Source organism: Pinus tabuliformis, chromosome 8 (genome assembly GCF_031772625.1).
Source record: "Pinus tabuliformis cultivar Carrire ecotype Pingquan chromosome 8, CPIR1, whole genome shotgun sequence".
NCBI classification, from domain to species: domain Eukaryota; kingdom Viridiplantae; phylum Streptophyta; class Pinopsida; order Pinales; family Pinaceae; genus Pinus; species Pinus tabuliformis.
This window is the reverse complement of record NC_142294.1, coordinates 1,148,956,318-1,148,981,133: the sequence shown is the minus strand read 5'-3', so window position 1 is coordinate 1,148,981,133 and position 24,816 is coordinate 1,148,956,318. Positions and strand designations below refer to the sequence as shown.

The following is a 24,816-nucleotide window of genomic DNA, read 5'->3' as shown; positions in this document are numbered from 1 at the left end:
AATGGCATTAGAGAGGAGTTCATTCAATGCACTATACTCAGCAATATTCTTCATAGAACGATTAATACAAATCCCTTGAAAACTCACTAACTCACCACTTGGAGCAAATATGGCCCATGCTGCAAAAGATAGGTTATGCGTACTACGACTAACATCATCGGCATAACCAAAAAATGGTTCCAAAGATTCTGACATCTATAATAAATGCAAAGCGTATTACTTAACCACATAAAAAACTCTAAAAGTCACATTGTGACACACACACGCAATCAAAGCATATATACAGTGTTTTTTACTATGCAAATCAAGCATACTAACATTTCAAATACAACTTGTTTTGAGGCTGAAACAATGGAATTCCATCATAATCAACTAACTCATAAGTGCCTTTTGCCAAAACTTGCTTGACAATATAGGGTCCCATCCACAATGGTTCAAATTTTCGTACTCCTAATTTATTAGCTTCCTGATCATAAAGCAAGACCAGGTCTTCTTCTGAGAAAATGTGAGGCTTGACATTTTGGTCATATTGCGCCTTAATTCGTTTCTTATGTGCTTCGTTGGCCAAGGTGGCTTCATGACATGTTTCATCTAGATGGATGAGTTCTAAGAAACGTGCTTCTTCATCAGAAGTGTCAGGTAACAGGTCAATTGCGAGTTTTAATGATGAAATTTCACATTGTACGGGCAAGATTGCCTCCAGACCATACACCAATTGAAAAGGTGTGAATCCAGTTGCATTTCTCACCGAGGTTCAATAATCCCACAAAATTGAGTACAGGATTAAATGCCAGTTTCACTTATGAACTCCTATCATTCGTTGAAGCATTTGCTTAAGGATTTTGTTAATAGCTTCAACTTTTCCATTAGCTTGCGAATAATAAGGAGTATAACTATCATGTGAAAGTCCTAACTTGGCAGTCAATTCAGTCATCTTATCGTTGCAAAAATGTGAAGCATGATTTGTAACTACATATTGTGGTACACCAAACTATGCAACCACATGGTTGAATTAAAAAAGAGTAGTTGCCTCACCATTGTTGTTTAATGTATGCATGGCCTCGGTCCATTTCGTAAAATAGTCTGCAACAATAATAATATACCCATGCCCCCCGACCAAGGTAGGGTTACATGTCTTAAAATCAATGCTCCATTTTGCAAATGGTCCAACAGCGATGATAGGATGCAATGGTGTAGGTGGTAATCGAGTCTTACGGTCAAAAATCTGGCATGCATGACAACCTCCGATAGCAATAATACAATCGTTAAATATGGTTGGCTAGAAGTAACCAGCACGGAGAATCTTCTGTGTGGTAGCATAACCAAATAAATGTCCACTATAAGCACCATAATGGAAATCATTCAGAAATTTCTCGGCTTCCTCATGTGTGAGACACCTCCATAAAATCATATCGATACCGTGATGGTAAAGGGTGTTGCCAATGAACAGATAACCTTTGGCTTGATATCGGATATGTCGATGTTGCGAGTGAGAGGTATCGAGCCGAAAAGTCTGGGTTTGGAGATAGATCAGTATATCTCCATACCAAGGGTCAGATGACGAAATCAAAAACAGAGACTCATCTAGAATTTATGGTTCCATTGTTGAATTGATGTTGGTAGAAGGAAGGTCGCAAAGAAGCTCGGAAAAAACTAGAGATTTATTTTACTTGGATTTGATGAATTCCAAATCAAATTCCTGCAAAATGACAAGCCATTTCGAATATTTTCCCCCCAAAAATTGACGTGACAAGATGTGTGTCATAGGGTTTCATTCCAAAATGACAGTGGTCTTTCAAAGCAGGATATAGTGGCAAAATCTTTGTATAGCTTGAACAGTAGCCAAAGCTAGCTTTTCGACATAAGAGTACTACTTCTGTATCTTTGAGATTGCGACTCAAATAATAGATTAGATGTTCAGTCCCATATTCTTCTTGGACTAAAACCATATCAATGGTTGTATCTGCAGCGGTGAGATACAGGAAATAGTCGTTTTGATAATTAGGGGCATACATTAATGATGCTCGGATCAGGGTATCTTTGAGAGCATCAAAGAAAGCTTGCGCAACCTAGTCCCAATTGAAGGGAATCCCCTTTTTCAAAAGACAAGTAAATCCTTTAGCCATTTTGGCATAGTTGGGAATGAACCTCCTTAGAAAGTTAGCCTTCCCTTGGAGTCTCTGTAACTGCAGTAAATTGGAAGGTGGAGACAGATCAAGAATTTCCTTAACCTTCAAAGGTTCAAGTCAAATTCCTTCTTTAGACACTATGAAACCAAGAAAACGACCAGAACCAACACAAAACACACATTTATGTGGATTGAGTCAAATTTTGTAGTGTCAGCATCGTAAAAAGATAGCTCTCAGATGTTGTGGATGATAGATACGTTTCCATGAATGAGCAGGTAAATCATCTAGATAGGGTTGAACAATGTGTTTGATGTCATGGAAGGCATAATACATTGCCCTCTAAAAAGTTTCCCCAATGTTCTTCAAACCAAAAGTGAGTTTCCTATATACAAATGTACCCCAGGGACAAACAAAAGTAGTTTTATATTGGTCTTTTGGGTGGATATTGATCTGATTATAGCCAGAAAATCCATCCATAAATGAAAATATTTCACATCCAGCGCAATCATCAATTATCTTGTCGATAAAGGGAGTGGGGTAGTTGTATTTTGACAAGAATTATTAACATCCCTATAATAAACACACGCTTGTATTTTTCCTTGTTTCTTCATGGTAGGAATAAGATTAGAAACCCAATCGGTTAGAGGAACAGGGTATATGAAACCAACATGCAAAAGTTTTTCAATTTCTTCTTTTATGGCAGTAGCCTTCTTCAGATGAGCAAGATGGAGGCGTTTTCGTACTGGTTTGACATCAGGATACATTTTAATCTCATGTTCAACTATACTAGAATCAATATCTAGCATTTCCTCATATGACCAGTAAAATATATCGTGGAATTCACAGAAAAGAGCTTGGTAAGTTTCAAGTTCTGATGGAGAACAAGATTTTCCAACATGGATGTTTTCTACAATTCCAGGTTTGGTCGAAATATTGATAGAAATGGTTTATTCAATATTTGATAAGTTTCGTACGGAATCGAATGTGTCTATAAATATAGAATTTGAAAGGAAATCAACAATTGAAGGGTGATTTGGTTCATTTGAAATATCTTCTATGTGATCTGGAATATCGGATCGATGGTGATAATCTACCCATGGTTCTTCTTCTGTCATCATTGATTGGATGATTCCTACATCAGTAGAAAATATACGTGAAAAAGGATCAGATGAAGTACCATATTCTAACAAACGATCAACCCATACAATTGGTGATGATGGATTTGGGTTTGCCACACAAGCTAAAAAGATTAATTGCTATGCAAGCTCAATGGGGCTTAGCGGTATGGTTTCATTACGCATATCAACTTCAGAATTATTCGAAATCTTCCATGAATCAAATGAAGTGGAAGATATCATGTTACAGATCTCAACTTTTGCAACTTCCGCCATTTGTGATGGTGACGGTAGCAAAAAAGTACCCATTAGGGAAGAATATTTGAAGAGACCTACTCCAACATTCTGAAGAGATATCGGGGGTCCATGAACTAACAGAACGCTTCCAGTAGCCTGTGAACTAGAGGAAAAGAAGCTGAGCTGATCAATTACTATAATTCTGCCTTTATGAAGGAAAGCAATCATATGAAAGTATGTTGAAACCATAGCAGTCGTAGCATAAACCCATAGTCTTCCTAGTAAAATGTTGTAGTCAAGGGGTCTGTCAAAGACTTCAACTTCAAAAGTTACAATTTTTCCCCCTAGTTCTATCTGCAGGTTACTTAAAATTCCACAAGGTGTATAAGTGCGATCGTCAAAAGCTTTTAACGTTGTAGGTGATTGTGACAAAGGCGGTGAGCCAAGTGTTTTCCAACAATTCATTGACATGATACAAGTAGATGCACCCTTGTCAACAATGGTTTGGTTAACGAGTTTATTCAAAGCCTTTACTTGGATCAAGAAAGCTAATTGTGCTAGTAATTGTGGCATATAACCCGCATGGTTAAAAACCACAAGATTGGAATCTGTTGGATTAATTCCACCAATTGTTGAAAGTAAATCCTGCTTTTGGGAGGGACAATTTTGAAGCACCTCAACCGTCGACATAGCAGAAGGTGACTGAGCCAAATCTTCTACTATGTTATAATTTTGTGCTGCTCGAGCTTGAGGATTAAATGTAGATTTATGTACAACTCCTTTAGGTAGTTTTATTGTTAATGCTGGTGCAATGGGTGGTGGAATAGAATCTGACAAAGTTGAAGTTGAAGCATTGAGTTGATCTGTAGCCTGGTTATTCGATGATGACAATGGATTACCATAATCTTTACTTCGTGGTCACCAAAACATCAATCTGAGGCTTTGTGGTGGATAGCATAAGAATTTGTGAAGTGGAAGCTTGATCTGTAGCAACCAAATGAGTATCTGGGTTTGGAAAATGGTTTATCAACACAGCAGATGCACTAGAAGTCGTAAGAAGTTTTGAGACTTCAGAGCGGTGAGGACAGTCTCACGTAAAATGCTCCTCGTTATAGATTAAACATGGGTAATGAGGTTTCCTATCCAGAGAAGAGGAATCAGATGATTTCCCTTGAGGGGGAGGATTTTGTTTCTTCTTGGTTTTCCCCTTTTTCTTGCTTCCTAGTTTCTTTTCATTTTTACCTTTGTCAGATGACACGGGATTTATTTCGGAAGCAAGTGTATTATCAGATGCACTAGAAGTTTGATTGGAAATAGCAAGTGTTTGACCAGATGGTTTACTTGCTATTTGTGTGCTTGAAGAACCAATCACATCGTCACTGGCATGACAGTCCTTACTAGATGGAGGTGGTGGAACTATAAAAGCTGGTCTGGGTGCATTTGGGATTTTATCATAGAGCATTCCAGACTGGGTGTAAATCAAATCTAAGTATTGGGCACGAGCAATTACTTTCTCTTCAATGACAATTCCTCCTTTAGCCACATCCTCATTGATAGATGGCAACAAGGATTTGATAAACCACTCAGCTAAAAGATTATTAGGAACATAAGTTTTGACCATTCAATGATGACAACACCATTTGTGAATATGATCAGAGATGTGAGTAGCAGTAGTCTATTTAAAGTTGTTCAACAGTTCCATTCCAGTTTCATATCTGATGAGCAACTGGAAGTGGGTTAAAAATGTAGTGGCTAAGGATGTAAAGTTGTCAAATGAAGCTCATGGTAATTCAATATACCACTTTTCAGCAAGACCAGTAAGCGTTCGCTGGAAAAGACGTATTCTAATTGAATCATCATTCAGGGAGTTGGATGAACACCATAAATTAAAAGTCATAACATGGTTGGACAGGTCTTCTCCAGGGTTTCCATTGAACTTAAGATTATCAGAAGGCAATTTGTGAGGAATCACCGGCCACAAAGGTGCATAAAGAATTGGATCATTGGTAAGTCGATTTAAACCTGGTAATTCAAGTGTTGCGACAAAAGGCAACTTTCGTTTTAGGTTAGGTTGAGCGTAACTAGGGTAAGATGGAATTGCCTGGGTAATAGGCCTTTTCATACCAGCATAAGGAATCTGTTGTTGGTAACCTTGATAGGGGTAAGTTTGTTGAGAAAACCCGGTGTAAGGTGGTTGTTGGGCACTAGGATAAAGTTTCATTTGTCCAAACCCAGCATAGGCTTGTTGACCAGGACCTGGGTAAACTTGTTGTTGACCAAACCCAGCATAGGCTTGTTGACCAAGTCTAGGATAAGTTTGGTATTGTTGGAATTGTTGTTGTTGATATTGTGGCTACCTTGGATGTTGATGTAACGATTGTTTCCCGCCAATGTAAGTTTGACCAAGTTGTGAATAGATTAAACCAGTATAAGTCTGAGTCATTCCAGTAAATGGTAAACTGTCCTAAGTTTGCTGGATTCTAGGCACAAATGGTTGTTGTAAAACTGCCTAGGAAGACTGAGTTTGTAGACCTGAAACTTGAGGGTTAGAAGTTGAAGGACTAACTTGCAAAGGTTGAGAAAAAATTAACTGAACTTGCGACTGTGGTAAATTCGTAATGATAGGCATAGTAGGTATGGATGAAATAGATTGCGTTGGTTGTGATGGATATGAAAGCCTTGGTTGAATGGGAATTTTAGGTTGCCACTGATAAACAGTCATTCTGGGCTGACCTAAAGACGACGGTATACTACCATATGGTTGCCCCCCAAAAAATGGAGGATAAGGAGATTTGGCATATTGTTCTCCATATGGAGGTAATCGAGTGTAAAGTGGATATATTGGATGGTAACCAGATGGACCAGCTTGATATTGACTTGATGAATCAAACTGTTTAGTATCTGTAAGTGAAGAACCACGTAAAATTCCTGTGGACCACGTGGGTGAAGACGAGTGAGTTCCAAATAAAGATTGGTAACCTGGTGGGACGGATGGAACACCATACAAATGTGACTCAAGTGTTGTGGTAAACATCGAAGAAGTAGCGACAGTAGATTCTGTCGCAGCTGTAACAGATGGTACAGTCTAGGATGTTGATTTAGCCATAGTAAAATGACCCAATAAATGTCCTAATGAATTAATGGGAGTTTGAAAGTAAACAGGATCAAAAGGAGTAGTTAAATGAGGAGTATGAGGATAAATATAAATCCTGGGTCCAAAACAATTTGGAGTTCTGGGTTTTTCTTCTTCAGATTCCTCTTCAATAGAAATCAAACTAGGTGGAAGGATTTCACCATCAGGTCCATAATAGATTTTCGGTGTTTGACTTTGTGTTAAAGGGGAAGTCTCAACAACTACAGACGTCAGAGGATAAACCGGTTGATCATCTTCCAATACGGGAACAACTTCTAATTGTTCAACTTCAAGGTCCAAGTGTTCTGGTAAAAGAAAAACGGGTTTAGGATGAGCTTCTTAAACAACTTCTAGTTCAAAAGTAACTTCTGATTGAACTATGATAGGTTCAAGATCAACTTCTGGTTGAACAGTTTCAAGTTCAGAAGTAATTTCTTGTTGAACAACTTTGGGTTGAGAATCAACTTCTTGTTGGACAACTTCAGTGACCGTTTCACTAAGTTCACTTACCGGTATAGTGACTCTTGTAATTCAAATGAAGAACCAGAAGTTTGTGATGTACTGGACTCAGTTAAACGAGACCGCTTTTGCTGGCTAGGTGTAGCTTCAGGGGGTAAAGGTAGTTTACTTTTTGTCCTCTGCAAATGATGAGGTAAAGGTTGAAGTTCCTCCATGTTTGCTGATTGATTTTATTACAAAAAGAAATATAAAAAAAGAGGGTAATCTAGGCAAAAGGATTACCAAGCAATTGTGAACTGCAGTATATTGCCTCAGTAAACCAAGGACTTAACATACGTGCAGGAAATCTACCTGAATGTTTTGTTCGGTGTCTCAAAATGTACAAGGTGGCTGACTCGGTTACCTAAGGATGGATAGCAACCTAATGTATTCGTCCCATATATACCTGAAAGTACGTGGAGGCCCATTCCGTGTTAACACTATCTAATGTGAAACCGCACAGTGAGAGCATTCCTTTATACTTTTCGTACTATAACACTGCCCTATATACCCAAAGGTATGTGGATGAGCTATGATATACTTATGTATGTGGAATTAGGTATCACACTCGGAATGTATTGCAGACAATTAATGACAGCTACTATGTTTTGTGACATCAGAACATGTCTCTAGCCTAGAACCTCTAAGTGTTATGTGTTAAGTTACAAAGCTCCATTAGGTTAATTGAGATAACTTTTAAGCTAATCTTGTTTAAGGGTTTGTCTTTCAGGTTCACCGCATGATGTCTTTGAAATTCCTAGAATGCAACTATGATTAGAAACATTCTTTTCATTTGATTTGAACAATGAAAACCTTAACTACACGAGATAGAGCAATCAAAATATTTAATCAAAGAGCATAGAGCACATTTAATGCAACTTTCCCTATACTACTCCTACAAGCACACACAAACCTCTAAATGCATAATGCATGTTTTTCTTTTCATTTCCCTTAATGTTTAGATGAAAAAAAGGAAACTAAATGCACATACAATAAATCAATATTTTTGCAAGAAACGAAGACTTTGCGACAATTCCTTTTTCAAATAAATTAAGACTTTACAACACTTCCTTTTCAAAAAATACTAATTGATTATAAGCTATCTTTGACAGTGAATTGATAATGATAAAGAAATAATTTAAGAAACACTAAACAATCAATGCCAAAGTAGGGCTAGGAGGAGAAATACAACTTGATTTCAGAATCATAATAAACAGTGATATTTCATCAAACAAAAATATAAGCAAATTTGGAAAAATCAAACCAAAGGTGGGTTTTTTAGACTAAGGGGGATCACCGTAGGCTAGAGTGGGAGACAGTGCACTGCAGTGCATTGTCTCTAAGCTAAGGCTTCTTTGTAGTGCACTGTGTCAAGACCGACACTGCACTGGTGCCAAAGAGTCAAATCAGGAGACATTCAAGCACAATGTTTTGACCAAAAACACTTCAAAATGACTAAAATAAGATCAATGAGGTCAAGCAAAGTCTACTAGGATGTAATATGATGAGGGTAAGCTACCAAGAATGACATTCATTCCCCAATGGAGTCGCCAATGTGTTATATGGAATTTGTATCTACGGATAAACACATTTTCCCTAAGTGGGTAGCTACACTTAGAAAAATAGAAAGAAAGTGGTTTAACCTTTTCCTATAATAGATAGATGAGATGAAGGAACTTACTTGTGATCTTTCACTTCCTTGATCTCATTTGAATTTCTCCCTTCACTCCCACTTGAACTGAATATGCTCAATTGGTACCTGTCAACAGAAACAGAAAATGAAAACAATCAAAGAACACATAATCTATCTATTGTAAACCAATAGAATCGAAAATATTGAAACACATAATCATCATAGATATGAACAAGAATATGAGAAAAGGAATAAACAACATTATTATTGTAGAAGGAAGAGTTACACCCAATTCGGTTTGATCCCATGTCACTCATCCAGCTTTAGTCCAACCCTCGTCACACCAAAAGCACACCAATCCAGTAGCATAACATTACTTGACATGAACTCAAATCTCAAACCAACAATATTTCTCTACAATCTTCAAATTCCAACCTCCTGATCACTATGATGAGTGGTCAATTTATAGGGAAATGGAGGTGGTTATGTCATAAATTGGGCATTGAATGGCTTTCCAAAATTAGAGTTAGTTTCCATGGAGAAAGGGATGAGAGGATAGAGGGCTAATTGATCCATAGCCTATCCAAAGTTGACCTCATAGGATGAGATAAGAGTTGGACATCCTTCTAGAATGATCTAGAATCAAACAATATGCCCATAATCCAATGTGAATTTCACTCATTCTCACCCAGCATAGGTTAGAGAGGGCCTAAGTGCATTACAGTGCAGGCCTGAATGGGCTTGCCTACTTTGTAGTGCAGTTACCCCTGACCAAGGTTGCACTGGTGTCCCAAGGAGGCATTTCAGTAGGGTTTTAGGCTAGGAAACTTTCATGGATGGAAGCATTCAATTTGATGACTTGTCTAGGGTGTGTAGCAACTGAATTAGGGTTTGATGAGCCCTAATTGTACTAATCTGGATGTGGAGAGTGATGTGCCCAAATAGACCTATAACAGCAGGTGATCAAGAATAATCTCAAGGCAGCACATGATAGGTATAAGATTTAGAAAACATGAACAAGTTGTTCAAGGACTTTCAGGTTGGGGAACAGGTATACTTACACATCAAACCGGAGAAGAGCTCCTTACGGATTGGATCATGTGACAAGATTACACCATGGTTTTTTGGACCCTTCAGTATCATTGACAGGATTGGGCTAGTAGCCTATCGACTTGCACTTCCTTCGATAGTAAAAATCCATGATGCTTTCCATGTATCTTTGCTTAAGAAGTATGTTAAGGATGGTGATCATGTGATTGATTGGTCTCTATTGTAGGTGGAACCAGATGGAGAATTCTAGCTGGAGCCTCTATGTATGTTGTAGAAAAAGGTGCTCATGCTCCAGAACCAAGAAATCGAGCAAGTTAAAGTGCAATGGAAGCACTTTTGGCCTGATGAAGCTACATGGGAGATGGTATATTAGATGCAGGCCACATATCCTTCCTTGTTTGTTAATTCAGGCAAAGCATCTTTGATATGGTGGTTTGGTGATTTCTTATGGTGGTTGTTAGCTGCTTATTGTGGTTTGGTAGTTGCTTTATGGTGGTTTAGTATTTTCTTTATGTTGATTTAGTGTATGATTTATGGTGATCGATATATGCTTGATGATGGTTGATATATGCTATATGATGTTTTGATATATGCTTAGGTATGATGTTAGTATATGTTTGATATGTTTGATATGTGTTTTGGTATATGATTTGGCATATGTTTTGGTATCTATATTTATGGTGATGTTGCTATATGTACACCTATGTATGGATGTAAATACCGTAACAACATGTGTTATAAAGCTCCACTATGCGGTATGGGTGTCATGTCATTGTGGTTATGTTATCATGTTATTATGTTATCATGTGGTTATGTTATCATGATGTTACGATGTCATGTAATACAAGTTAAATAAAATAACCACGGATGAATGGGACACTTATTCCAAGCTGAATGTTGGGCAGGACATCCTAGGCGGTGTTCATTTGGTTGTTTATGACTAAGGAAATTGGCAAAGGTAAGGGCTAAGGCTTTGGAAAGAAAAGATGGCATGTTTGGCACAATTATTTATGAGTATAATTTAAATTAGGATAAAAATAAGTTGAAAGGTCACAAGTTTCATGTGAGGAGGAAAATGAATGAAAATAATGGAGAATGAGGAAAATAGAGGCCTCATTCATAAAAAGGCTTATGAGGATCAGTTGGTAACCTTTTGTCAGTTTAGCTTTGGAGATCTTTCATTATTCTCTCTCTCTTTCATACTCTTGGACACTTATAGTTTTCTTGGAGCACTTTGGCATTGGAACAAGAAAGGCAAAGAAGGCAAGAGGAAGCAAAGATAAAGTAGGGAAAGGCAAGATCAAGCAGCTACAACAAGCTTCATTCTAGGTATCGACTTGCATGTGTATTTTCCTTGCTAGATTTGGCATGCATGAGATTACATATGTTTCTTTTCTACCATGGCATGGGTTTTGCCAAGTGTGACAACATTTTTAGCCTAGCCTTGCCTGATAGCTTTGATGAGATGGGTTCTCTCATACAATTTATGTGGGATGGATAGATTGGATTTGAAGTTGAGTGGGGTGGATCTCTGAATTGACAAACACATGGTGGTAGTGGTCCCTGAACTAGACTGAGGATGCATGAAGCCACTAGCCTAGTAACTCCTGAACTAGACTGTGGGTTGCGGTAAAGCCAAATTGGGTGCCTCGGTGGGCCTAATAATCCTTTTCAATTAATGGTGGGATATACGGTAAAGCCAAGTGGTGGATTTTCTATCTATTAGGCCTAGTGATTTTGGGATGGAATGCATGGTAAATCTTAGAGAGTATATCTCGGTGTGGGGCCTAGTGATCCTTGGATCGAACTGCAAATGCACAGTAAAGCCTGAGAGACTAGGAGGGAGTCAAATACCTCACAGTGTAGGTGGATAGATTTGGTGGCATCCACATTGATTGGTGTTTTTGATGTGTTCTACGAGTCCCACATTCATGCTTGAAAGAGACATGGCTCAGCCAATCTATGGTCAAGTGGAACATGGTAGTCCCATCTCCAGTTGATTCATTGCATTGATGAATGAGAAATTCATTCCATTGATTTTCATGTGTAAATGTACTGATAGATATATATATATATATATATATATATATATATATATATATATATATATCTGTGTGTGTGTGTGTGTGTGTGTGTGTTTTAATGGTTGATATGTTCGTTGTAATTATGTTCCTATTATGTTGGTTAGATGTATATTTTGTGAGAGCAATTATGTTTGGCTCTCAGCATGTTTTTACTTGTATTTGAATGGATATTGTATCTATGACCTAATAAGTGATAAGGAAACAAAATACTTGAGGAAACAATGGTTCTTGGAGATTCTCATATAAGTATGATATCCCTACACTTAATTTTATTGTTTATACCTATAGGTTAGATGTTGACAATATGGTTGGTGAAATGCCTGTCATGGCTAGTACGCGTTTAGTTAAGGTCTTGATTAGCTATTTCATTTTGTATCATTGTTTCCTTGTACTTTACTTGATTATGATATTTCATTCTATTCTAGGCAGTGGACTAGGATCTAGGCCTGAAAAAGTGGCTTAACTCTCGAGGTCGTTGGAACATAACTAGCAAGTTTGGTCCACAGTCGCTGGTAGGTAGGCCTACAAGAGCGACTTTAGGTCTCTGATCACCCTCTTGCCCATATAATGAGAGTGACTATGGCCTCAAAGGTCCAGAACAATAGTGGGACCAAGGGACAGGCTGTCTGAGTGGTTTACTTGTCTCCTAAGGGTTTTGTTGATGATGTTGGATGACTGTGTGTGATGTTTCATTGATTCCACTTCCTTGAGGTCACATAGGAGGTCTAATTTGATCATAGTAGCCTCTCATCTCATGTTTACTCGGTTAGCATGGTTACTTTGGGTAGGCCTGATAGGAGGGTGTTACATCGATGGCCCCACATTCATAAAACTACGAAAAACCATTAAAATATAAGCACTAAAAACCTTTGCAAAATCGGTCCTTGGCATAGATCTTAAGGTTTTGCCACATCACCTGCTATGTCACCATCTACCATTTTTCAATCAAAATCAACCAATAAGATTATTCCATGTCTTCTTTTCCAACACACCTCCCACTATACTACCACGTGTCATTTTACAATTGTTCATTCAGCCATTTGAAAAACACCAAATTCACCTTTGATGGTTATACACACATGCTACCACATCATCATCTCTGCCACTTGGTAGTTACATTGAGACACCACTTGTCCTTTCATGTGTGTCAACCATCGCTTATTTCTCATTACAATTTTGAGTGAAATTTAGTTTTCTCCCTAAAGGTCGATAAGTAGCATAATGCTAATATCGATAAATGTTTAGGTCGAGCACCCTGTAACTAGGGGCCATGAATGGGAGCCTTTTTTCACTTTTGCATGTTTCTTTCCCCTTGCCACATTGTTTTTTTCACTTGGATAGGACGAAGGGGTTCAATAAGTACCTAAGTGCATTAACCTAGCTACTTATGATTAGGGGATGGGACAGACAACTTATTACTCTATCGTCTATTGCACATCATTCTTCCTCCTAATATTTTTTCTATAGTTTGACATTGATCTAGTGACGAAAGGCCTATGTTGGAACCATGAACCTTGGTACCCTATTAAAACTTCAGTGTGATAACTCCTTATCCCTTAGGAGTTATACCAAGTGACATATGCCATTGGAAAGGTCTCTAAGAGGATTGTCCAACTAAGTAATTGACATGTACTTCTGAACAAAAAAACCTACAAACAAATTGCCTTCAAATATTTTCTACAACCAATTGACCCAATGAGCATCATGCATGACATCTCAATAAGCCCCCCTAAACTTGAAATCACTTGTTGACGTCAATGACCAAATTTGACATCAATGACAAAAATTGTTAACATGCTCAACATATAAAATTAAAAAAGGAAATGAATAATAATGAAATGTCATTTTATAACTTGGACATATGCTCGCATGGACTTTCCTCCTTCTCCATTCATTATTTCTCTCATTTTAATCTTTGAATAAAACAATTTGGTAGTTCAACTATATTTTTGTCATTATTTAATATTATGTTTTAAGAGAGAGTGAAAATGTTTTAAGGGAAAAGGTCATGAATATACAAAATGATAATTAACTTAAAGTAGGTGGGGTCCCATCAAAAATAAATATCATTGTATCCCAAATTATGCCTCAAATTTCCATCACGCAAAAAACATTAAAATTAAAATGACTCATGATGCATATCTTTGAAAGAGATAGAAAGAGATATCCATCTTTCCTTCATCTCTTGTTTCAACTAAATTTCCTTTTTATTATGCAAATGTTGAATCAAATGGGCCAAAAATGTTATCCTTAGTGGATTTTCACCTTTTTCTTCTTAGCAAATAATTGGAGGTTTTTTATGAACTTTAGGTACAGAGCATGCAAATGAAGTATTATAAGGAATAATATGATAAAAATAGGTGCAACAAGAGTAATTTTAAGATTCTTGAGTCAATGGGAAATACCATAAGGAAGTTCTACAGGGTTGTTATACCACCCATCCTACATGGGCTATGGAGGCTTAGGAATATCCATGATACTAGGATGTGGTTGTAAATGGTCACCATGTTGCATGTGTTATTCCTTTGAGATAATTTTTGGATAGAAAACTATGATAAGGAATCAATAATGTTTTTGAAAGAGATCACTCCTTGTTTAATAAACTACAGGGAAATACATTTCAAATATCTAATCAAAAGGCTAGATTCCAACTAAGGTAGATGACTAATTGGATTAACTGAGGTGATAGGAGGAAAAGGAAAAGATATAATATATCTTACAGCATTTGTTGAATACTTTGATGCATGCTATTGCAGAAAATGTAGGGGAATAGTATTCCAATGGCTCTATAACAAAACAAAAAAATACTTTAGTTATATGAAATATCGACAATAATCTAACCATTCATTCAGAGGTATGATAAAAACAAATTGATCCTATCATAAATATCAGTGTATAGCATAACCATGCTATAAGATAGGGAAATTGATTCTCAATTTAGCCTCTTCAGGATATTGTATATAACTTGAAATAATTGTAGATATGAAGAAAAAAATGCAAACTCGTAAAAGGAACACTACTACAGAACATACACAGTGCCAATATCTAAAAGAATATTATCTTAATTAAAATTGTAGAAATATTTTCCTCATATACAATAATATACTTTGACTCTCAAAATATGAACCCTTTCTTTGATTTCTCCAGTTTTTTTACAAAAATATTGCAACATATTGTCGAAAAAACAATTTTTTAGGAACAAATTTATAAAAATGTACATAGTTTACAAATGTACAATAGCTTATGTTCACCTATCCATTTTTCCAAATAATTTTGTTGATGAAATCAAGAAGATTTAGAGGGAAAATTTAGACAACCACTCTTAAATTGACCCGACTGCATAATTTTACAATGCCATTTTCCTATAGGTAATATCCAAATCTATGTATTTTTGGTGAAAATATAATTTTCACTTGACAGTGTGTTGATGGTGCTAGACCCACCAACATTCAACGGATCACCCCGGTATGAAGTCCCAACTAGACCTCACACCATTTGGTGTGGGAGCCCCATCCCGTATGATGGCCCTTTTCCATCGTCTTAAGGATTTGCCTCAACTCTTGCTTGTCAGCACAGGAGAGTGGTTCGCTTTGTCTTCAAGAAGTGAGGTTCACGTGCATGGTGAGTGTAAGTGTACTTGTGTCAATGGTTCTTTCACTGTGAGAGGAAAAGGTGAAGATGAGTTCTAGGTTGAAAGGGGTCAGTCCCAACTCGATTAGGAACACACAACACAAAGGACATACACAGCTTCTGGAGGAGAAGTCCACTCAGATGCGGAAGTCACAACATATAAGGTAAGATAACACGTACAATACTCATGGATCAGTCCGAAATGAGTGCCACAGTTGTTACAGCAAGGTTCATGTGAAAGGTTTGTCCGATGTCCAATATAGCAGTCGACCCGGACAGGACAACATTAACAGCATATACGACACATTTCCATTAATAGATTATGCATTACAACAAATGAATCAGTTCAAATGTAGAACATGTTAGAGTCAGTCTTGTCAGTCCTCCATCAGAGATCAAAACTCTTTTTGCATTTCATTTTTAGGCGTCTCACTCGATTCATTTAGTTGCATTCTGTTAGGGGCATACCATTGACTGGCAGAAGGGTCTCTTCACCTGTTTCTCTCATGCTTGTACCTGCTGGGCTGGTCACAATTTCTCAAAGATCATGAAGTTGATTTCAGTCATTTACAGTCATAGATGGTGTTTTGGTCAAAAAAGCAGTCTTTTAGTTTCTAGGTCTAGGGTTTGGTCTTCAGAATGTCAAATGATGCCCACAGGTCATGAGGATGTCTTCAAATAAGTTTTCATTTCAAATGTTTTCATCATCATCTTGCTGGACTATGACTTTTCTTCAAAACTCTGTTTTGAAGAAAATTCGTCATTTCATTTTGTAATAAATTGTCATGTAATTAGCAAAGTTTTTCAATTGTGAAAGTCTTCAGGAGCCGTCCTGATCCTCTGTCGAAGTTCCAGCCATCCATTCCCTGCAAAAGAACAGACAGAAAGGACATCATCAGCCCAAAAATCAAAGCAAACAGTGAAGTGTCAAAGCTACATTTCTCATAAAAGATGGATCAATTGCTGCAATAAGTATTGGTGCCCTGCTGCTAGGTTTTGGCTGGAAGAAGTCAAAAGCATCAAAGAAGATGTCCAGGGTCAATGATAAGACAATATGTATGCATTTACATGCTGGTAGAGATTCTTCAGTAGGCATGTTTTCTTCACTAGACTCAGTTGTAGATTCTGATGAATCTGTTCCTCTGGTAAAGATGTGTGGGATTACCACTGTCCATGATGCAGTTCTTGCCGTTGAAGCAGATGCCAAGTTCATAGGGATGATTCTATGGCCCAAGTCAAAGAGATCAGTGTCACTAAATGTTGCAAAAGAAATTTCAAGGGCTGCAAGGGAGCATGGAGCGGAGCCTGTGGGAGTTTTTGTGGAAGAGGATGCCAATGAGATTGAACAAGCATGTGATGCAACTAACATTGTTTTTGTACAGCTTCATGGAGAACGTGCACGTGGTGCCATTTCAAATCTGATACAACATCGCCACATTATTTATGTTTTGCATGCAGACAAGGATGGAGAACTATTGACAAAACCCCCGAATGGGAAATGCTCAGATTTAGTCGATTGGCTTTTGATTGACAGCTTACAAAGTGGAACTTGTGAATTTTGAAGCCAAACTATGTGTTTAGAGTGTGCGCGGTGCATCAAGAAGATGGCACAGTGCACTGGAGGAGCACGGCGCATTGGATGCCTCTGCGTAGTGTAATTTTACATGGGCGCGGCGCACTGAACCGACAAGCAAAAATCTTATCACTGGAATCCAAAACTTCAAACCGACTCTGTTTGCCTTGCACCAAGGCATTACATGAGTGCATCAGCACTTATGTGGGTGAGCACTCACAATAAGGAAACTCTAGTTGAAAATGCACGTTGTTGTTAATGCCAACGTAAACTAGGGACAGGCTATCTGTTGGCATTTTCTTCAGAGTTGTTTGATCGTTTTGAAGCTACTCAACCTGTACATGTTATGTCTAAACACACAATTGAAAGGTTGAAACTAACCGAAGCTCAGAGGAATATGATCCTAATCACGAGAGTATGGCAAGACGTGCTTTGAAAAATACGGCCCTTGCTTACCTTGCCTCATTGAATGAGCCAGAAATGACAGAGCTTGTATTACATGAGTACAAATCAGCTACAAATATGACTGAAAAATTTGCAGCTTTGGGTGCTATTGCCCAAAATGCTGGAGATGTACGAGATGAAGTTTTGTCTGATTTCTATCAAAGGTGGAAAGAGGATGCCTTGGTGATCAATAAGTGGCTTGCATTGCAAGCTGTCTCTGATATCCTGGGCAATGTTAAGAATGTACAAAGCTTGTTGGAGCACCCTGCTTTTGACATTCGGAATCCTAACAAGGTTTATTCTGTCATTGGAGGGTTCTGCAGCAGTTTGGTTAACTTCCATGCAAAAGATGGTTCTGGTTATGAATTCGTTGGAGATATGGTATTGAAGATAGATAAAATTAATCCACATGTTGCATCCCGCAACATTTCAGCTTTCTCAAGGTGGAAGCGATTTGATGAGGGCAGACAAACTCTTGCAACGGCTCAACTAGAACGTATTCTATCATCCAATGGGTTGTCAGAAAATGTGTATGAGATTGCCTTAAAAATTTTGGTTGCCTAGTTGCGTAGGATACGGTTCTCTCACTTGCAAGCTATGATACTTGAAGGGTTATCTCAAGACCTTAAGAATTGTATAATCTACATGTTGCGTGTTGAATGGTGAGATGCGGAGACTGCGGTTACAACAAGTCTTCGATTCTTGTTAATGAATGGTCATGGGTTAAATCTTGCCCTTTACAATTGTTCTTGTGCATGTATCCTGTCTCTTTGAGTACATTAAAAAAACAGTTGTTTATAGCAATCGATATAAATATCACAACAATAGTCAACAATGGAATTGGATGTAATTATCGCAAGTGAACTATAAGACTAGCTGTATTGATTAATGTTGAGTGGATGTGCAGATCTGTAATCTAAGTAAAATTTTAAGTTTTCATAATCAGATGCGGCAAAAGGGAAGGTGAAAAGTCAAAGACCGAACACCACAAAGACATCTACCGTGGCAAAGAAATAGGAATAGATGGTCTATTTCTGACTTCAGTTATGATTCAGAAGGGATATACAACTACAGTTTCTGCCTCTTCATTGGTTATCAACAGATTTCACATGTAACGCTGCCCCTTTTCAGAACAGATGGTTGGCTCTTCATCTTTTGTTTGTTAATAATGATTAAATAATCCCTCATTTTGTGTCGATCTTTTTTCCCACTGATAGTTTTATTTATTGTATGAAAAATCATTTGTAAGGGGTTGGAGTTTCTGGGAGTAGCGTGGAGGAAAAATTCAGTGCTTTCATTGTACAGTTTTGGCAGAGGATTAATGAAAAGATGCAACTCTAATTTATGAGATTCATGTGGTGTGAGTTTGGCATAAGTGTTTTCTTACTATTTCATATGTGTCTTGTGATGTTTTACATTTCATTCATAATCATTTCCAGTTGAATGTTTCTAAGTAAGAAAGGTAAAATTTAGTTTACTGCTCTGCCTTGGGAAAGCATTCAAGTTTTGTATGGCTTCTTCTGTCTGAAAAGGATTCATCACATATGCCCTTTTCAACCTCTCAACTGTCTTTCCACTCCATATTATTCAAATTTGATTGCTAAACTTCCTGCCTATCTTGCCTCATGAAGCAATCTGTGTCTTTGATTTAATTTCTCAAGCTCATGTTGTTCTTTGTCCCATACAGCCCTGAAAACTCAGTCATTTATTAAACTACCTCTTTCATATCTATTTACTAGCCTAAAATCAGTTTCCCATTTCAAGTCATCTCAAGCCCCATTGAAATACTTTTCGCTGAGATTAACCTGGAGAGAGTCCTCTCCTGTCCTCGTAGGGCTAGCTACGAGGCTGAGCATGGTGTGCTGTTGACCTAGAACCTTGCCTTTTCAGCCTGAGGAAAATCTAGGCTCTAACATAGTGGTGACCATACTGGGGAAGAAAATGGTTTTCTTGTTGATGTCATTTGTTTTATAAGCTACAGACGGAGCCTGAAGTTATGCCAGGTAGCCTTCGAAATGCTTTTTCTTTGCATTAGCGGAAGTAGATAAACGTTGCTTCAGTGAATATCCAGTCTAGATTGTGAACGTGACACTTGACTTGTGAATTACCCCCAGTACCTCAAATCATTCTAGACTTTGGGTGATGAGTCTAGAATTTGATAGGCTGAAATCATTCACTTTGCAACTTCATTCACTGAAAAATCCAGAAATCAATGCTTCATGGTGACTCCGCTGCAGGAAGATCAGTAGCTTTAAGGTTTTCAAGATGGATCAGGTTGCAAGAAGATACACTCCCATGAGCCGAGATCACATCCCAGGTTTTCCAAATAAAATGCCCAAGGTGGATTGGCTTCAGAATTTGCCCATGTTCAGAAATGTGGAAGGTAATGACGCTGCTCTTCATCTGGTGAAATTCCACATTCATGTGCATAAATTAAAGATCAATTTTTCTGAAGACTGTTTGATTAAAATGTTTATGGCTACTCTAGAAGACGAAGCCCGATCTTGGTATGAAAGTTTGCCACCTGCTTCTATTTATTGTTTAAAAGATTTTCATGCAATATTCTTTGAAAGGTATAAAGAATCATATCCATCCTTGGCTTTAGTTCAGGACTGTTGTAGCCATGTTCATAGTTTTATTGAAGATCTTGAGAATTTTTATGGACATGATGACTTGATGGACGGAGAAATCATGGAAGCATTGTATGAGAATCCATTTCAGCAGCATAAAGAGAGTGATACTTATCAAGATGATCAGGAAAATTTGCAGCAGGATCAAGATTTTAGTACGGTGGAAGATGAAGGAATTTTGCATCTTGACAGTCAACAGGAATTACATGAAATGGATCAGCAGTATGAGGAAAATTTGTACACTCCTTCACTTGAAATTAATGAAGACAATCACTGTTTGAGCAAGAGAAAACAAAAAGTATTATCTCCTCTGTCTGAAGACGAGATAGATCAACTCTTGAATGGTCATGTTCCAGCTCAAGTTAACAGAGATCTCTAGTGTGCACATGGTCAAGAAGGTGATGGTGGAACTTCTTCCTTTTCTAAAAAGGATGGCAGTCCTGTAAGCAGCTTTATATATCAGCAGCTTGAAGATGTCCATATGGCTGAAAGTGATGAAAGAAAAAGTGTCGTTTCAGATCTGTCCATAGAAGATGACAGCATGTATGAAAGTCAAGTTTTCATTTCAGAATGTGATGAAGTTAAGTCACCCATTTCAGATTTAGATTCAAATTGTGAAGACCAAGAATACCTTGTACTGAATCCCATGAAGGAGAACCCTGCTGTTGAAATCATTTGGAATGAAGAAGACAGAGTTATGGATCCAAATGTTTTTGTGTCATCAGAACAAAGCCTTCATAAAGAAGTAATCCAGTCAGTTCATGAACAACAAGATGAGAATTTTGTTCAAGTAAGTGAAAAAGCTCTGGATGAATTCATGGTAGATGATATAAATGATAGTGTTGGGTCTCAAGAATCTTTTGAGGTTTCTTTTCTTATGATTGATGAATGTAATGAGAATTTGGTTGTCATAGCATATGAAGATGACCTACAATATATTTAGACTGCAGAAGATCAGACCATTCAGGATTCCCTTTCAGATTCTTCTTCATATGTCTCATGTTTTGAAATGTTCTTTGAAAAGGAAATCTGCTCATCTACTTGTTCAGAATTTTTTGAGAACCAGGAACATACTTTTACTAAAGTACATGATGAGGAAAGATCAAAATCAAAGGAGAAAGACACCTTGCTCTTTCAACAGGAGGATAGACTTCATGTTTTTCAAGATCCTTTGGCAAATCTGTTGCAGTCAGTAGTGAAGGTGATTATTGCAGTGTTCAGTGATGAAGGAGATCATGGTCAATTATGTTTTTGGATGCCCAGTTACAAGTATCTATTGTTGACCAGAAGATTTGATCAGGATAATCAATCAAGAAGGCATCTGCTTGATTGGTTACATTGGAATTTTGATATAGTTTGATGGTATATTGTCTTGTAAGAAACGCAGGTGGTCATGTACTACCACCAAGCTTTAAGTTTTAAGTTCAGGTCTTAGTATTTTGAGTTAGTTTGTTCGAGTCAAGTTTTTTCAGTCATTCCAGTTTGCATCAAGTTAGTTTGAGTCAATTTTTTAGTCAGCAAAGTAGTTAACAGTCTGGTATTGATTTGGACTCCATTGCCCAATGGATGAAGGCACTGTCTGCTCACCCAAAGATCTGCAGTTCTTGGCACCTCCAATGAGCTAGAGCTACCATCCCCATTGGAGCCAATGTTAGAGTCGGTCTTGTCAGTCCTCCGTCAGATATCAAAATTCTTTTTGCATTTCATTTTTAGGCGTCTCACTCGATTCATTTAGTTGCATTCCATTAGGGGCATGCCATTGACTGACGGAAGGGTCTCTTCACCTGTTTCTCTCATGGTTGTACCTGCTGGGCTGGTCACAATTTCTCAAAGATCATCAAAGTTGATTTCAGTCATTTACAGTCATAGATGGTGTTTTGGTCAAAAAAGCAGTCTTTCAGTTTCTAGGTCTAGGGTTTGGTCTTCAGAATGTCAAATAATGCCCACAGGTCATGAGGATGTCTTCAAATAAGTTTTCATTTCAAATGTTTTCATCATCATCTTGCTGGACTATGACTTTTCTTCAAAACTCTGTTTTGAAGAAAATTCGTCATTTTATTTTGTAATAAATTGTCATGTAATTAGCAAAGTTTTTCAATTGTGAAAGTCTTCAAGAGTCGTCCTGATGCTCTGCCGAAGTTCTAGCCATCCATTCCCTACAAAAGAACAGACAGAAAGGACATCATCAGCCCAAAAATCAAAGCAAACAGTGAAGTGTCAAAGCTACATTTCTCATAAAAGATGGATCAATTGCTGCAATAAGTATTGGTGCCCTGCTACTAGGTTTTGGTTGGAAGAAATCAAAAGCATCAAAGAAGATGTCCAGGGTCAATGATAAGACAATATGTATGCATTTACATGTTGGTAGAGATTCTTCAGTAGGCATGTTTTCTTCACTAGACTTAGCTGTAGATTCTGATGAATCTGTTCCTTTGGTAAAGATGTGTGGGATTACCACTGTCCATGATGCAGTTCTTGTCATTGAAGCAGATGCCAAGTTCATAGGGATGATTCTATGGCCCAAATCAAAGAGATCAGTGTCACTAAATGTTGCAAAATAAATTTCAAGGGCTGCAAGGGAGCATGGAGCGGAGCCTATGGGAGTTTTTGTGGAAGAAGATGCCAATGAGATTGAACAAGCATGTGATGCAACTAACATTGTTTTTGTACAGCTTCATGGAGAACGTGCACGTAGTGCCATTTCAAATCTGATACAACATCGCCACATTATTTATGTTTTTCATGTAGACAAGGATGGAGAACTATTTACAAAACCCCTGAACGGTAAATGCTCAGATTTAGTCGATTGGCTTTTGATTTACAGCTTACAAAGTGGAACTTGTGAATTTTGAAGCCAAACTGTGTGTTTAGAGTGTGCGCGGCACATCGAGCAAATGGCGCGGCACACTGGAGGAGCGCGGCACATTGGGCGCCTCTGCACAGTGTAATTTTACATGGGCGCGGTGCACTGGGAAGGTGCGGTGCACTGAGCCGACAAGCAAAAAACCTTATCACTGGAATCCAAAAACTTCAAACCGACTCCATTTGCCTCGTGCCAAGGCATTACATGAGTGCATCAGCACTTATGTGGGTGAGCACTCACAATAAGGAAACTCCAGTTGAAAATGCACGTTGTTGTTAATGCCAACGTAAACTAGGGACAGGCTATCTGTCGACATTTTCTTCAGAGCTGTTTGATCGTTTTGAAGCTACTCAACCTGTACATGTTATGTCTAAACACACAATTGAAAGGTTGAAACTAACCGAAGCTTAGAGGAATATGATCCTAATCACGAGAGTATTGCAAGACGTGCTTTGAAAAATACGGCCCTTGCTTACCTTGCCTCATTGAATGAGCCAAAAATGACAAAGCTTGTATTACAAGAGTACAAATCAGCTACAAATATGACTGAACAATTTGCGGCTTTGGGTACTATTGCCCAAAATGTCGGAGATGAATGAGATGAAGTTTTGTCTGATTTCTATCAAAAGTGGAAAGAGGATGCCTTGGTTATCAATAAGTGGCTTGCATTGCAAGCTATCTCTGATATCCCGGGCAATGTTAAGAATGTACAAAGCTTGTTGGAGCACCCTGCTTTTGACATTTGGAATCCTAACAAGGTTTATTCTTTCATTGGAGGGTTCTGCAGTAGTTTGGTTAACTTCCATGTAAAATATGGTTCTAGTTATGAATTCGTTGGAGATATGGTATTGAAGATAGATAAAATTAATCCACAGGTTGCATCCCGCAACATTTCAACTTTCTCAAGGTGGAAGCGATTTGATGAGGGCAGAAAAACTCTTGCAACGGCTCAACTAGAGCGTATTCTATCATCCAATGGGTTGTTAGAAAACGTGTATGAGATTGCCTTAAAAAGTTTGGCTGCCTAGTTGCGTAGGATACGGTTCTCTCACTTGCAAGCTATGATACTTGAAGGGTTATCTCAAGACCTTAAGAATTGTATAATCTACATGTTGCGTGTTGAATGGTGAGATGCGGAGACTGCGGTTACAACAAGTCTTCGATGCTTGTTAATGAATGGTCATGGGTTAAATCTTGCCCTTTACAACTGTTCTTGTGCATGTATCCTGTCTCTTTGAGTACATTAAAAAAAACAGTTGTTTATAGCAATCGATATAAAGATCACAACAGTAGTCAACAATGGAATTGGATGTAATTATCACAAGTGAACTAGAAGACTAGCTGTATTGATTAATGTTGAGTGGATGTGCAGATCTGTAATCTAAGTAAAATTTTAAGTTTGCATAATCAGGTGCGGAAAAAGGGAAGGTGAAAATTCAAAGACCGAACGCCACAAAGACATCTACCATGGCAAAGAAATAGGAACAGATGGTCTATTTCTGACTCCAATTACGATTCAGAAGGGATATACAGCTACAGTTTCCGCCTCTTCATTGGTTATCAACAGATTTCACATGTAACGTTGCCCCTTTTCAGAACAGATGGCTGGCTCTTCATCTTTTGTTTGTTAATAATGATTAAATAATCCCTCATTTTGTGTTGATCTGTTTTCCCACAGATAGTTTTATTTATTGTATGAAAAATCATTTGTAAGGGGTTGGAGTTTCTGGGAGTAGCGTGGAGGAAAAATCCAGCACTTTCATTGTATAGTTTTGGCAGAGGATTAATGAAAAGATG

The 24,816-nt window shown here is 37.9% G+C and overlaps 1 protein-coding gene and 1 pseudogene across 1 annotated transcript in view; both read left to right on the top strand.

Moving 5' to 3' along the window:
* The window catches only part of LOC149239421 (uncharacterized), a 37,766-nt gene extending 20,695 nt beyond the window's left edge, over positions 1 to 17,071 (top strand). The window contains exon 2 of the mRNA XM_089369854.1: positions 16,503 to 17,071. Within this exon, the coding sequence (XP_089225980.1) occupies positions 16,503 to 17,071 (569 nt within the window). The remainder of the gene's footprint in view (positions 1 to 16,502) is intronic.
* A 428-nt stretch (positions 17,072 to 17,499) lies between these two features.
* Positions 17,500 to 23,008, top strand: LOC149239420 (uncharacterized; annotated as a pseudogene).
* The last annotated feature ends 1,808 nt before the right edge of the window (positions 23,009 to 24,816 follow it).